Source organism: Belonocnema kinseyi, chromosome 4 (assembly GCF_010883055.1).
Source record: "Belonocnema kinseyi isolate 2016_QV_RU_SX_M_011 chromosome 4, B_treatae_v1, whole genome shotgun sequence".
NCBI lineage: Eukaryota > Metazoa > Arthropoda > Insecta > Hymenoptera > Cynipidae > Belonocnema > Belonocnema kinseyi.
This window is the reverse complement of record NC_046660.1, coordinates 41,575,697-41,592,136: the sequence shown is the minus strand read 5'-3', so window position 1 is coordinate 41,592,136 and position 16,440 is coordinate 41,575,697. Positions and strand designations below refer to the sequence as shown.

The following is a 16,440-nucleotide window of genomic DNA, read 5'->3' as shown; positions in this document are numbered from 1 at the left end:
CAAACACAGAGTTAACGCAGTTCAACGGCGATCCCTAAGCAAAATACAAATGATAAATTTACCTTTGAATGGTGGAAGCCAATTGGATGGTTCTGTGTAAGGTTTAAACTGATAATACAAAGTCCAGAAAGTAGCATTAGAAGTGACAAAGTAAGATCCCATGTCAGTGATCGCTCTGTATTCTGGAATTTCTTGAAATTCAGGTGTTTGATTAAATGCATGCCAAGACATTGGAAGTTTTTGTTCATAACACATTAAACCTCGATTTGGATCAAATATGAATTTTGTTTTTGCTTCCCTATAACGACTTTCCGCTTGAAGAGCTGTTTGACTTATGTCCATTAATTTCGAGTGCATCAGTCGTACCGTAGTTTCAAGCTTAGCCCTGACTTCAAAATATTCGTACATTTCGTTTATCTTCGAATAGACCTGATTCATTTTATCGAGGGCGTAATGTACAGAGGGCAATTTCCTCAGTTCCTTCAACTCGGATATTATCTCATCAACAACATCCTTTAATTCTTTTCCAAACGGCACGAAAGTGAAATAGCGTTCTTGTATAAACTGAATAACGAGAGTCGAATATTTTTGAACGTTTGTTACAATGTCGTTTGCTTTTATGTCTCTGTAAAATTTATCTATGTCTTGTGTAAAATTCGTAAATCTGTCGAAATAGGGGGATGTCATGATCTCGTTTCTTCGATCATACAAAAAATCCACTACCTCTTTGCTTGCTTTCCATACAACTGTTTCGAGATAGTGAATTACGCGTATAAACATTGGCTCGAGAAGCTTCAAAAATTTGTGCCACTGTTGTGAGATGGAGATAGAGATTCTAGTCCAGAGATTTTCAATATATTTGATGAAGGAAACATGAAGATCTTTTATGAACTTGTCGTATTTTTCGACAAGATTCTCCACAATATGAGCTATTTGCGTCACAGATTCACCTTTTAAAATTGCACTGATAATCTCTGACAACTTCTGATAGGCGTTCTTAATTGCCTCGATAATCCAAACTAAAGAATTTCGAAGAGCTTCTCCGGATTCACCCATAATTTCCCAAATTTCATTTAAAATGTTTGGCAAGGACTGAATGTGACTACGCAATGAGAGTTCATCTATCACATAAATTCCAAGAGCCACAACATCTTTTATATAGAAATCGTTTGCATTGTAAGAATTATTCAAGTATAATTTCAGCGCTTGAAAATCTTGTTCAACAATTTTTAGTTCACTGAAATCAAAAGAGAAACAAGTTGAAGCAGGTAATCAAGAGAAAATACCCCTACCCGTGCCGAAATTATGGTGTGGCAATTGTCGGGCCCCGATCGGGAAAAATGTGGGCCCAATAGGGTAATCTATCTAGCGCCAGACTCAGATCTGGGCATCAAAAATGTGGACCCGATCTGGCCCAGATATGGCCACTTTAATTATTTATTTCTGTAATTAATAAAATTTCAAAAGTTTTTATATTAATATTGTTTTAACTTATTAATGATATATACTAATGCATATGGGGCATGTGGAGTGAGATTTAAAAAGTAAGGTTATGTTCAAGAAAATATAAAAAGCATTTAATTTATAATGTTACTAATCCGGACGCTTTCTCGAATACATTGCTGGAAATTTTCAGAAGCTAAAAATGAATTGTGATGTTGATTCTAGTGAATTAAAGTTTACCTTTGCCATTATTACGGATATAAGAAATCTCACCAACAATTCTGTGATTTCGAACTCACAATCTGCTATTTTCTTTTGGCATTTAAAGTTATATAAAAGAAAAAACAATATCATGACGATAACAGAAAACTTGACATAATCTTGTCTAACCTAATCCGACCCGACGTGGTTCTGACGCGAGCCACATCATCTGTCCCCTTGGGGCCACATGTGGACAATCCGATCGGGGCCAGATCGGAACTCTGGAATAAGTTGGGCAATTTTTGCTCGGGTTGAAGTACATTTATAATAAAAAGTAGGACATAATAGTGATTCTTACTTCCAATCATACAAGAAGTCATCTAATTCATCTTGAGCGTTTTCCCAGACTTGAGATATAATGTGGACAGTTTCAGATCTTACTGTGTGTCTCCAATAATCGACATCACCACTTATTTGTTCATATATGTTAGTTATTTTAGTTTTAATAGAATCCTGAAAATATAATTTTATTTGAATAATCCGCGGATAGACCGGTTGCTCCGCAGTTGGACCAACACTCCTTGGTCCAAGCCAGAAATAATAATGTACTTCGGCCTTGGACTGAGTAGTTTTGGTCCAACTGCAGAACGCCCAAGCCACATTGTTCGAAGTCCGAAATGAATTTCCTGTAATGATTTTTCTTCGTGCTGATTTTAATTAAAAGTATGAAAATGGTTAAATGTGCTCAGTGGATCATATTGAATCTCTAATAAGTCATTTGCCAATTCTCATAGAAACGACAATACATTTTTGAAATCAATAAAGTGAGGAAGTCAGAGTTTCCTCTAATATTTTATTAAAAAAACACCTTATTGTTCAGAATTTTTTGATAAAAATATATGAAACATGAATAATATGGAATTCAATTATTTTTCGCTTAGTAAATTTTCTTTTTCTTTCAACCGGTTTCAAATTGATTTAAAAGTAATTATTATTGATAAACTTTTATCAGCAATCAACAATTTTATTTAGCACAAAAACTAATGGTTAAGAAAATATCAAAATTCTGAATTAAAATTACGTGCCGTACAATTTTTGATTTGTTGATTTCATTATGGGTGATCATCAGAGTGATCCAAAAATGCATCGAAAATTTGTTTTCTAGTTTTTATGCATATTTTCTAGAAATTTGTTCGAAAGTACAAAAGTTAAACCCATTTTCTAAATGATATTTAGAGGTCGCTTAAACCCCATAATGTTTAACACGTATATTTCCCATCATAAAAAAAAAGTTTTTTACATTTTATTCAGAAGCGTCAATATTAGCTGAATCGCGTTGAAACTAAAGACTTCTTCTTAGAATTAGCCATAGAATACGAATAAACTATTATTTTTTAAAGATCATAAGTCTGTTTTATATGGTCCCAAAAAAAACTCATACGTGAAAAAATGGGTTTTGCGAGTTTGTGGCGCTAATTATGATTTTTTTACGTTCTGTTCAAAGGCAAATTGTTTCTAATACGTAAAATACTACTTTATACTGCTAATTATGTGTTCAAATAAATTATTTCAACAATTTAATACTGTTTCTTAACTAATGTTAATATTGTCGCTTAGAAAAGAGATAAAAAATCGTGGGTTTTTCAAAAAATGTCCACTTTTTATCCAATTTTCAATTATACTTAGAAAATAATTAATGTTAAGAAGCAGAATTGTTAAAACAATTTATTATTATTTTCAATAATATTCTGTTTCAATAATGCTGGAAATTGCGGTTTTTTCTGAAATTTACAACATTTTGTCCTCTTTGCACTTGAAGTGAAATAATATTTAATTTACGTAGCAAAAATAATTGTTTAAACAAATTATTATTTTTTGTAACTTCTTCTATATTATTGCCAGATAGTTACAATTTTCTCTGAACTGTTTTACTTTCTGTCCACTTTTCATTATTAAACATTATTGTTTAAATATTCAATTATTGTTCACAACTATCTTCTTCTACAGTAATGCTAGATAGTTATCTTCTACTATATTAATGCTAGGTAGATGCGGTTTTTTCTGAAATGTTTGTCCACTTTTCACTTTGTATATTAATAACTAATACAAGTTAAATAAAAATAGTTGTTTAATCAATTTATTATTATTCGTAAATTATTCTTAGTTAAGTGCTAGAAAGTTGCGGACAATCATACTTTAAACAATATCTTTCTTTTTTGTAAATACATTCTTTGGAAATAAAACAGATATTTGCAATATTTTCAAATTTTCCATATGGATCATATTAAATGTAAATTTTCCTTGAAATAGTTGAATATATTTTTATGAAACAACAGATATTTAAAATATATGTTTTAAATTTTCTACAAGGATCCCAGGGATTCCCCAGTGAATCTTCAGGCGCGGAGGGGGGGGGGGGGCTGATATTAAAATATGCGCAACACCAAAATTTTCTTTTACGCTTTGCAATAATTTCATGTTGTAGCTCAAAATAAAAAATTTGGAAGTAATTGACAGACCTAGTCCTCCCACTTACTCTAAGTTATTCCATGCTTTATTTTTATCTCTGTATTGATTATTATGCCACTAGATAAAAAGTGGACAAAAAGTTTCGGAGTTTAGAAAAAATGGCAACTTTTTAGCACTTTTCTAAGAGAAGACAGTCATAAAAAATAATAAATTGTTTAAATAACTGTGCTTGTTAACTTGCATTAGTTATTACTTTACTACATAAAAAGTCAGTCTACAGTTAAAAATTTCAGAAGAAACCGAAACTATCTAGCATTAATAAAAAATAAAAAGACAGCTATGAACAATAATAATTTGTTTAAGCAATTATTTTAGCTAAACTGAATTAATTAAGAGAAATCAGAACAGAAAAGTTATTTGAGACTACGACCATTGTAGCTTGGACCCTCTGCAGTTGGATTCGGTAAAAAGCCTTGCATTAAAGCCGATCGCAGCTGCCAGACATAACCTGCATTAAATTAAAAACCAAAATTTCGTTTGAAGCATTAGAACGCGTTCCAGAAGCATTCCATTTGCAAAATCTAGTAGGATTGTGTACAAGAATACATCTCTTTATTGTAAAATGTTCACTTTGTTCAAATATTATCAATTACAAAAATATAAAATCATGATACAAAATTCAAGATATTATTTTTCACCAGAACCTTCTGTGTGGAAATTAATCCTGACATCGTAAAATGACCGGTACTATGTTTTAAAACGCTTTTTATCTCATTATTATTCGAAAAACAATAAAAGAAAGTAAAAAAAATTCTAAATTAAAAGGGATTAAAAATTTTCTTTTTCTTGGTTGCTTTGTGGCATTCAGAAAAATATTGTCGGCGCTAGGTACAGAAAGGGATTCAATTTAGGAGCTAACTTCAACTACTGTGGAGATTCAATGCGGGAGGACAAAAACGGGATTCAGAAGTATTCAATATTTCTCACGTTACCACTGGATGAATGAAATTTTTCAATACTTTTTAATGCAAGCCTTCTTACCGGGGACCAAAACGGATCGCTCACCGGACTTGGACCGTAACAGATACACCTTATTTGTAAACGATAATCTGAAAATGCAAAACTTACTATTACATCCGCTTTGAGCTCAGGTCTCCATCGTAAAGTTGAAGTAACAAGTCTTGAGTGATTTAACCGTAGGTAAAAAGTAACATCTGAGACAATAAGATCTTCATCATAAGTTCTCCAAATGTCGAAAGCAGCGTTTCGAGCATCAGGTATGTTTCCATACATCCGTAAACTTTCTACAGCATCTAGAAATATTTTCTAATGTGACTTCATAATGTACAATATATGTATATTATTTTAATGAGTACCTTCATCAAAATAATAACTTACCAGGCGTGTAATTGACCATCGTCCATGTGAGTTTGTCATCAAAATTCAAAAAGAATGCACCAGTTGCATTAAGATCAGGAGAATTAATAACACTTCCGTTTAGGGTGTATTCCGGATAAGATCCGCTGTAAGTTAGATTGAGGTACTTGACGTTGAGGCGTTTGGGATGGTCTGGATCAGTGTTTTCACGATGTACTAGAATCTCATTTTTACCAATATCAATACGACCAACTAGTTGTCCTGTTTCCTCTTCCGAATTCCCGCGTCGGTAAACAACACTGTTTTTAGTTTCAAAAAGGTTCGACGAGTGTCGATGTATAAATCCTTTTAGATCGAGGTGCAAGTTTATTCCGGGATGAGTACCAAAAATTTTGTAGCTATACTTGCGATCCATCGGTAAATTGCTTTCATCTCTTAAGGCGGCAGAAACATTCAATAGCCTGCGTTTATCTGTAGAATAATCGACAAGCAATGATGTGTTAAGCAATTCCCTAGCATCTCGCTTAATAACTTGACCCGTGAACGTGACATCTTTCTGAAAGCTGGGATGTTTCAAGCTTAAAACCGCCTCTTGTTGAAATGTTTCGCCGTTGGAGGAGATATTTTGCCATGAAAAAGATGACCCAAGAGTACGAGTTCGGGTACTTGATTGATCATGATTCCAAATTAGATGCGCCTCAGAGTTCAATTCGGAACTTGTTACTAAATAGGATCCATTGAGAGTAAAATTTCTTTTCGGATAAACTAAACCTAGCACTAGAAACTGATTTTCAACGTCATCCGTGGTCTTATTGACAATATTAACATGATAAGATGCCCAGGCATCCTCGGCTAAACTAAGCCATGTATTCTGATCAAATTCACCGGGTAGAATTTTATAATCCGTGCGAAACTGGACAGTCCGATTGAAATGAACAGCTTTTAAATATACTTCTTGGCCATCGTGTGTTGTATGAACTCGAGATTCTCCAATTACGTTGAAAGCTGAACTGTTGTCTAATCGGAACACATTGACTTTCTTGAATTCAGTTGTCGGATAGTTGGTGCCTTCATTTCCACCACTGTACTCAAACTGATTGATGTAAACGATTCCGATAGGTTTCAAGATGTTTTCTATGGTGATTTTGATTTCATCTTTCTCGAAACCTCCTCTCGACTCACTCTTGGATTTATACTGTCCATTCAATACTTCTTGAGTATTGTACAACAACTTGGAGTAGCCATTGGTGATTTGTGGTCGCTTCTTGTAGCCGTACGTGAGATGACCGATGTGTCGCGTATTCAATGGAATCTCCATGTGTAAATGACCATCCAGGGTGGAATCCAACCTTTCACTGTGATATATGTAATCTGAGTCTAGCAATGCTGTGTTATTTGGCCAAAATGCCTTTATGATCCGCTTATTTTCTTTTCTGTAAAATAATTGAAATGAGATATTATATAGAGAATATTAAACACGGTTTTTATTTACTTGTTGCTAAACAGGGATCATCCATTAACTACCTTACCAATTTAGGGGGTGGGGGGTCTTACAAAACCTACGATTTGTAATGCGCAGGGAAGACAAAATACACATGGTAATGTTTTTAGTACTTTTCCAGATGATGAATGTTTCTGATAGAAAATAAATCTTTTTATTAAAAAATGTATGTGCCTAATTAAAAATATAACTTTTTGTTTGAGAATTCTTGAATTTAATTTAAAATTCGTCTTTTTTTATAGTAAACTAATCTTTTTGTTCAAAAATTCATCTATTTGTTTAGAAATTTCACTCGATTTTAAAATTGAACTACTTTTTTCCGAATTAAAAAAAAAATTAATTTTTTTTTAGAAATTCAACTAATTGGTTGAGAATTCTTGAATTTGATTCAAAGTTCATATTTTTTGGTAGTAAATTAATGTTTTTGTTTAAAAATTCATCTTTTTTTAGTTGAAAATTAATCTTTTTGGTTGAGACTGCTTGAATTTTGCTGAATTTTTTTTCAGTAAAAAATTAATCTTTTGGTTCAAAATTCATCTTTTTGGTTACACATTTAAGAACTTTAACAACGAGATTCTAAAGTTGAACTACTATCTTAAAAATTACAAAAATTAAAATTTCTTCCGTTCTAAAAAATTCCCTTTTTTATTTGAAAATTCAAGTGTTTGGTTGAGAATTCTTGATTTTATGGAAAATTCGTTTTTTTTATAGTAAACTAATCTTTATGTTCAAAATTCATCTTTTATGTAAGAAATTTAACAAAGTTGGCAGTTGGACTACTTTTTCCAAAATTAAAAAAACATTCTGTCGTAGAAATTCAACTAACTGGTTAAGAATTCTTGAGTTTTTTTGAAAATTCGCCTTTCTGGAAGTAAATTAATCTTTTTGTTAAAAAATTATTCTTTTTTAGTTGAAAATTATACTTTTTGGTTGAGAATTCTTGAATTTTGCTAAAAATTCGTTTTTTGTTGGCATAAAATTATTCTTTATGTTCCATCTTTTTAGTTTAAAACTTAACAACTAGGTTTTAAAGTTAAACTAGTATGTTAAAAATTTTTTTAAATCTTTCTTTCTAAAAAAAATAACTTTTTGTTTAAAAATTCATCTCTTTCAAATGAAAATTTGACTTTTTGAATGAGGATTCTTCAATTTTATTGAAAATTCGTCTTTTTTGGTAGTAAATTAATCTTTTTGTTTAAAAATTCATCTTTTTTAGTTAAAAATTCAACTTTTTGGTTGAAAATTTTTGAATTTGGTTACAAAATTTTTTGTTGTCAAAAATGTGATCTTATTGTTCAAAAATTCATCTTTTTGGTTACACATTTAACAACTAGATTCTAAAGTTGAACTACTATCTGAAAAATTTTTAAAATTACAATTTCTTCCGTTCTAAAAAATTTTTTTTTTTTTATTTGAAAATTCAACTTTTTGGTTGAGAATTCTTGAATTTTGTTGAAAATTCATATTTTTTTGTACTAAATTAATCTGTATGTTGATAATTTTTGAATTTTGTTAAAAATCCGTTTTTTCGGTAGAAAATTAATCTTTTAGTTAAAAATTTCATCTTTTTCGTTAAAAATTTATAAATTAAGTTTGAAAGCTGAACTACTTTCCTAAAAATAAAAATATAAAATTTTCTTTCTTTCTTTCTTAAAAATTCAAATTTTTGTTGAGAAGTTTTCAATTTAATTGAAAAATCGTCTTTTTTGGTAGTGAATTAATATTTTGTTTAAAAATGCATCTTTTTGGTTACAAATTAACCAAATAAGTTTTAAAGTTGAACTACTCTCTTAAAAATTCAGTTTCTGGTTGACGATTCCAAATTTTACTTTAAAATTCATCTCTCTGGTTGGAAAATATACTGTTTTGTTAAAAATTCTTTTTCATTTTTGTTTGAAAAAGGACTTAGTAATTGAAAATTCACCTATTCCATTTTTGGTCGAAAATTGTTCGTTTCAAAGTAAAAACTCCACTTCCTGTTAAAATTAAACTATTTTGTTTAAATTTCATTTTTTGTTGAAAATTAATCTAGTTTAGTCGAAAACTCAACCTTTGGGTTAAGAGTTCTTGCGTTTTGTTGTAAATTCGTATTTTTCGTATATAATTACCTTTTTTATCAAAATTTCATAGTTTTTATTTGATAATTCAACTATTTTGTATAGAAAGTTCGTCATTTTGTCTTGAATGTTCAATTAGTTTATTAACAAAATCAACTATTTTGTAGAAAATTCGGTATTAAAAATAATTTAACATTATTTTTTTACTTAAAGGTTTAAATATTTAATTTATGGTTAAAAATTCACCTTTCTTGGATTAAAAATTCAAAAATACCCGGATTAAATGTCACATAAAATTTAGTTAGGCATATTTTAACATTTGCTCTGAAAATCACTTTTTTATGATAAATAAGATAATCACAATAAAAATAAGTGTAAACGTAAAATCGGATATAAACAAATCAACGGGTTACAAATTGTCCAAGATGGGTAACGTAGTTTATAGATGATCCTACAGATCAAATTAAATCTATTTTTGCTCCCCATTTCATAAAAAAACTGTACTTACAAAGTTGTTAGTATGACGAAATCACATCCGACAAAAGCAAAAGTTGGCACTGGAGTTGTTGCATTGATCGTACCGTTCACATTTACAAGACTTTCATATGAAATGCGTGTCGAACCAATTTTTTTCTGACCTGGAGAATATAAATCTGCCCCGATAGCTGTATGAATATCATGCGCAGCATCATACGTGAAGAGGAAGACCACGGTTTCTTCTTGCAAATATGACGGCGTGTAAAGCGAATATTTGAATTCCATTCCTTTATTATCAAAGGTCGCGTTGAGTACGTTGTTCAATGTTTGCGTAGGTTCATTTCCCCACGTCAAGCGAAGATGTCCATCGATATCACGAGCAGCCATTTTAATCTGTTGAAAGAATTTGATCAGCGAATGATAATGCCTAAAGCTCATAAAATTTGAGGAACACAACATGACAAAAAAAAATGAACAAGCAGATATACAAACCGATCCGTCAGAAGCGTAGTTGGTTTTTGCTCGCAAGGCATTATAACCGATGACATAGGATGCATCTTGAATTCCTTTATTCCCATGATAGCTAACCAGAAATCTATGATCATCATTGTCTGGGGGAGGCAATCTGATGCTGACAAGAACGTCAACATTTTCTTCATCCAGAATCCCGACAGTAGCGTTTGTAGCAAGTCTCCAACGTTCTTGGTCAATGTTGATGTTAAAACCAATATTAACGTTCTTAAATGCTTGTTTAGGGTTTTTAAAGAACAAGTGTAGATCAATCTCTTTATTACTAATTCCATCAGTATGATGACTAGCCAAGATTTTACCAAACATGTCAGTTAAGTAAGCTAGTTTCCACTCTAGTATTGCGAAGCTGTCATCACGATTTAGATGATGATTTAAACGAACATATCCACCATCATCAGAAAGCAACAAGTTTCCGTTAAGCATGACTTTTTCGAGATCTTGACATGGTGTGCTTGCATAAACATATAAAGTCGTATTACCATCTACCTGTACATTCATATATGTGTTTAATTGATAAATATCGTATAGATTAGTATTGTTTAGAGAATCTATTTTCGATTGCAAGTTCCAATTCAAGGCATTAGTAACACTCATGCTAAGATTCCCATTCAGAACATGACTTTGAACTTGGACATTTATTCCATTGTTTTCTCTCTTTAGATTCACGACATATTTATTGTGATCTGATGCATTGTTTGTTGGAGCTGCGGTAATCTCTACTGCTGATAATTGCTCGTTTTCCATGGAAATAAAACTTAATACGTTATAAACTGTGGAAGTATGTGTATTTTGCAAATCACCTTCGACTTTGTAACGATTTTCACTAATTTCAGTGAGATGACCTTGAAATTGTAAGTGTCGTTGTCTTAAGGGACTGTGCAAATCTGCTTTCACTGTTCCATTCTTTAACTCCCCGATCAACTTGTATTCTTGATTTAGTTGATGTTTGAGACAGAGGTTTAACTTGCAGATACTGTTCTTTTTCATCGTGTTATTATATAAAATGTCAATTTCGACCACTTTTATTACTTCTATCCAAGTTTCAAGGGCAATCGAAGCCTTTATGAAATTTGGATCCTCGACATGCCATAATGCTTTGAAATTTGCCTAAAAAATCAAATGTATTAAATTACTTCAAGTAATTTATATAAATTACAGAAAAACAGAAAATCGAACATAGTGGCTGAGTCGCCTTGTACTTACAGATTTTCCAACTGATTTATCGGTAATAATGCCAAATTCAACCAGTCTTTCTTTGTCGGTCATATCTTTTTTTGCCGTTATTTTTATTTTGGGAATTGTAAGTACTGTACTATTTACATCGGCAGTAACAGCCACATCGACAAAGCCTTCTTCCATCTACAATATAAAACATTTATATATTTTTTACTTTTATAGCCAAATTAAAACTTATGATACGATTATTTATCCATCGGCAATAATCCAACTTTACCTCCAGCGAACCACCAAGATTTACAAGACAATCTTGAGCTTTTATAGTTACACTAGCTTTGTATTCATTTTCATCCATTTCTAGTGTTGTCATTGTATCAACAGATTTCAAAAATTGCAATGGTGTTTTAAAATTTAATTGTAGCGAATATATTTTCAGAATGTCTACTACACTTTTAAGTGTCGTATAATTTACCGAAAATCCTGACTGCAAAAAAATGGTAATAGTTAGAATTCAATTATAGATCGAAAAATAAAATAACACTCTTTTTCCTCCTGTACATTCCGGTGTTTAGTCAAATCAATTTACCTCAACCCATGAAGTATAATTAGACACGTTCATATCCATTTGCATCAAAATATTAGAATCTTGCAATTTAAATATGTAAACGGAGTTGATTTCAGAAGCGCATTCAAAGGGTGTTTCTATACTCAAGTCGTTCCTCATATTAAAGAAATCTTCCATATAGAAACTATCATCCAAGGTTATTCGACCTTTTGGCAACTTGAGGACACTAACAATTTTATACTTGGGGCCTTCCTTGTCAATATCTAACACCCCAGTGATAGGTTCGATTATTACTACATTTAACTGAAAAATACAATTTTACGTATTAAAATCTACATTTATTTCATAAATATGTTTATTTATATTCATAAATATTTAATATATCTACATATACCTCAATTTCACCTCTCCAATAGAAAACATTTTCGTCATCTTCTTCATCCTCATATTCTTCATCTACATCCAAAAGTTGGCCAGATTCTCGCTCCACTTCAGAATTTGCTTTCAACACAGTTCCAGATGGAATTCGTACTGGAGATGGTTTTGGACCACATTTTACTTTCACACCCACCTTCAATTCTACCAATCTTAAAGAAAATTCTGTGTCAACATCCAGATAACCATCGGGTTCTGTGTGAGTTACAACGAGTTTCGTAATAATTCCGATTTCGTGCATGCCACGAACTGGTGTATAGAGAATATAAGTGTATTGGAAGTCAGTGATATCTTCGTAATACCAAACACCCTCGAATCCAGCAGTGAGATTGTTGTATGCCACGCGGAAGTCCGCCTCTTGATTATTAAGCTTTGCGACTAATAATGCTTTCTGAAAAGCCTCAATCGGTGTTGCTATTAACAATTTTATGTTAAAATCATACGAGCTAGTGAGTATTTGAAAAATGGCCTCAAATCCAAGTGGTCCAGCTGGACTTATGACTTCTGCTACAATATGTCTGTCTCTTTCCGACAGTCCGAATCTTCCTCGTATGTAAGCATACCGTTCAATCGGAGTCGTTATGTTGAATTCAATCTAAAAAATAGACATTTGCTTAAAAGGAATTGTTTAAAATTCGATGACAATAAATAGTGTACACATAAAATTAGTGACATATATAGTTAAGAGATTATCGAAACTTCATACCATAGATTCCTTCAACTGAGCCAAATCTCCGATCATGTTTGCTGTGTATTTTCTTTTATCCAGATCAATATTAGCTGCTCCTAAGAATTTCCAGTTTGGCATGGAACTCAAGAGACATTTCATTTCTCCTTTCCTATAACTGACCAGCGGCGAGACAAGATGCAGGTTGCCCGTCAGATTAAAAGTGCCATCTGATATTCTGTACAGTTGCCAGATGCTTCTGATATCTATTATTTTATCTGGGTGGTACTTGACCAGCAAATGGGAATCAGTTCCACGCGCGAACAACTGTTTGTGCGTGAGATTAGCCGTTACCCATTTAATGGAATGAACTGTACTAGAAAGTCCAAAATTTGCGTTCCATTCCAATATTTCGGGATGTTCCTTAGTGTGAGCTAGTAAGTCAATCAACACATGTTGTGAATCTTGCCAGTACGCGCTACCACTCAAGCTAAGTTTTTCTCCTATTTGCAAATATCTACAATAACAGGAAATATGTACTAAAATTAGAAAAATATAGACTCTACTAACAAATTATGTTAATTGTGCAATGTGAATTCGGTACATTGAGAGTTTGTATATCGAGGGTCTATTAAAAAAAGAGATAGAAAACGCTAGTAGTCTAATATTTCTTTTGCCATGCAAATGATCCTCTGTGTACGATCCCTTTAAAAAAATAATTGTTACATACTTTGCATTCAAAGAAGTTTTCTTCCAATTTTCAAAAGGAGTAAGAAGCTGAGATTCAAATTTCAGCGATTTTAGCCAAATGTAATCCGTATCAACTGTCAATTCTACTGTCTTGTCTGAGTCCCAACTTAGGCGAGCATCCATTACGTAATTGTTTACATCTTTCAGAGCAAAAAGGCATGAACCAGTTACCAATCGACCAGGATAAGTGATTTTAACGAGTGCGCTCATATTTTTTTCACTGGACTGGTCATTGGAATATAAGTTTGGGATATTCCTGTTTAACTGTATACTTGTCGCAAATTTAAGAGCTGGATCTCTATTAGCATCCCACTTAATTTCAAAACCTAATTCCTTGTTATTCAGTTCATTAATAGCTGTCCCTATCAAATGAACATCTCTCCACCGATCTAAATGTATCTCTGCTCTAATTTCGCGATTGGTGTCGATTTTTGTTAAAACAGAGTAAATATTGTTTTTATATCTTCCTTCTATGAAAGTGCTGACACGTCCCAAGGATAATGCTGTATAATTCAGAATTAAGGCATACTTATCCATATCCAGTTGTTCCATGTGCAACCCAATTCTGAGATTGGCAACATCGTAGTAAAATTTGCCAGTCAAAATTATATCTTTCGCAAAGCTTGGAGATTTTAAGAGAAGTTTCAAGTTATGATTTATTATTGATACAGTTGATCTATCTGAATAAGTACCACGCACAGTCATATTGTGGCCACTAAACCACGTTCCAGAAAAATCAAGTTCATACTCGTTGCGAGATCTTTCTGTAATTCTTGCGCTTATCAACATGGAATTAAAATTTGGAATTGTCAAGTTTGCATGCCCTTCAATGGCAAACATAGTTCCGCGAGGCGTAATCATATTGAATGTCAAAACAATTTCCTTACCTACAAGACAATGTATATAAAATTATTATAGATTATTGAAAGCACAGTTGATTATAGATACACGCACTTTTAAGAGTACGTTGCGGAAAGAATATTACCTGGAGCATATCGTACTAAAAGAGTGGTTTTAGATTCATCTCCAATAGCATAATGATTCATTCCTAATTTAATATCAAGATTTTGTATCGGCTTCGTTAGGGCAACAAATGCGCTAATTTTAGCACCTTGACTTTGGAAATAACCTTTCGAGTAAGTGAGGACCAGTTGCGCCACAAGCTTGTGCCGATCGTCTTGCAAATGAGGACTAGAATTTACTTCAGCGTGAAGCTCAAGATGGCCCATTGCTTGCTGGTACCAAGAAGCTATTACAGTATTTAGTTGAGGATAAGCAGTGGAGTGCAACTTGAGATTCGCTTCTTTGTAAGTCAGTGTTTTCGTGGATCGATTTATTAGTGAAATTTCAAACTGTAGAGTTTCCTTTTTTGGCATCTTTTGCAACTGGTAGTCAATCTTCACATTTCCAGATAAACTAATGTTCCTTTTCATAATGTACCCTAAAATTCGGCTCCAAACTTTTTTTGTTTGAAAAGTCAAATCAATATCACACTGAGATACGTTATTCTTTTGCTGATTTCGTATCATACCTATACAATTTAAAAATCCATATTTATTTACAGAAAAATCAGGACGTTCATGAAACAATCAAAGCAACGGGATGTTGAGGGACATCCCATTTGTGGTTCAATATATTTTGATCGTAACAATATCCTGCTGTTATGAGAAGAAAAGGTATGCTTTTTACCTGAGAGTTCGGCAATTCGTTCACTGTTTATGGCTAAATACAATTTTGGTATGTAAGTATAGCCATAATTAACTTTTTTTATGGAATAACCTACACTAGCATCTAAGTGCTTTGTTCCATTAATATCTAGTCCAACATCAAGGAAAGTCTCATTATCTGTTCTTTTGTATGTACCTGAAATCAATACAATGTTGGTCAATTCTTTAACAAGATTATTAATTTATTATTTCAATCGATAATGCACGCAGTGCTTTTCATACCTTTCGCTACAAATGAATTGCTAGCTGACTGCAAAGCTAGTGTTACGTTATTGTTGTGTACATTAAAAGAAATTGTTGCACTAAGTTCTCTTTTCATTTGAGATCCAGGTGTATCAAAAGCAACTCTGATGTAGCTTTCATTCTGCATAACAGAAATAAAGATAAAGATCGTTATTAATTATTTACATGAATGAAGGTCAACTACGCCTGATATATGTATAAAACGTATTCGTTTCGAAAAATATCTACTTACTGTTGTTCGCTCCATTTTGTATTCCAAGATGTAACTCTTTGCACTGGGGTCAGCTTTAATTACAGAAACCTTAAATAACGTAGGACCATTTAGTATGAAATAAGCAGCTTTGGGATTTTTCGTTACATTCGGAAACTGGTAATCCGCACAAATTTTGAGCCCAATAAGCCTGTCAAGCGACGGCCAACTACAAGTTGTATTACTGATTACGTTTCCAATCAGTTGTGAGTGTTCCAATTTATTTTGATCTTGCTCAGCAATTAGAAGACCTATAGCTTTCTCGTTCACATCAGCTCCATTCGTTTTTACGATGAGCACATCTGAATGCATCGAAAAAATTTCCATTTTACGATTGGGAAGACTCAAACCAAGGCGTACAAGTCGGGGTCCCTTGACATTTAAATTAGCTTCCACTGCTCCTGTGGAGTACACATTGGTTCTCAATTTGATTCCTGCACTTTTGTAAAAGGAATCTGTTGTCATTGATCCCGTGATGTCCAAACTTACACTGAAAACAATAAATTTCCTAATTGTTATAAAGGCAATATTTGTGTCCTATTTAAGAAGTAACCTAGATGTGCCAATTCCT

General features: G+C 32.4%; 1 protein-coding gene across 1 annotated transcript in view; it reads right to left on the bottom strand.

Annotated features, from left to right (window-relative positions):
- The window catches only part of LOC117171930, a 48,045-nt gene that overhangs the window by 18,708 nt on the left and 12,897 nt on the right, over window positions 1–16,440 (bottom strand). Inside the window, exons 7-22 of the mRNA XM_033359593.1 lie at window positions 15,852–16,359; window positions 15,599–15,740; window positions 15,339–15,512; window positions 14,635–15,180; window positions 13,630–14,536; window positions 12,939–13,416; window positions 12,192–12,827; window positions 11,819–12,100; window positions 11,510–11,716; window positions 11,260–11,415; window positions 10,018–11,163; window positions 9,557–9,918; window positions 5,512–6,923; window positions 5,242–5,426; window positions 2,003–2,157; window positions 63–1,237 (exon numbers count right to left, since the gene is read on the bottom strand). Of these exons, the coding sequence (XP_033215484.1) occupies window positions 63–1,237; window positions 2,003–2,157; window positions 5,242–5,426; window positions 5,512–6,923; window positions 9,557–9,918; window positions 10,018–11,163; window positions 11,260–11,415; window positions 11,510–11,716; window positions 11,819–12,100; window positions 12,192–12,827; window positions 12,939–13,416; window positions 13,630–14,536; window positions 14,635–15,180; window positions 15,339–15,512; window positions 15,599–15,740; window positions 15,852–16,359 (8,471 nt within the window). The remainder of the gene's footprint in view (window positions 1–62; window positions 1,238–2,002; window positions 2,158–5,241; window positions 5,427–5,511; window positions 6,924–9,556; window positions 9,919–10,017; window positions 11,164–11,259; window positions 11,416–11,509; window positions 11,717–11,818; window positions 12,101–12,191; window positions 12,828–12,938; window positions 13,417–13,629; window positions 14,537–14,634; window positions 15,181–15,338; window positions 15,513–15,598; window positions 15,741–15,851; window positions 16,360–16,440) is intronic.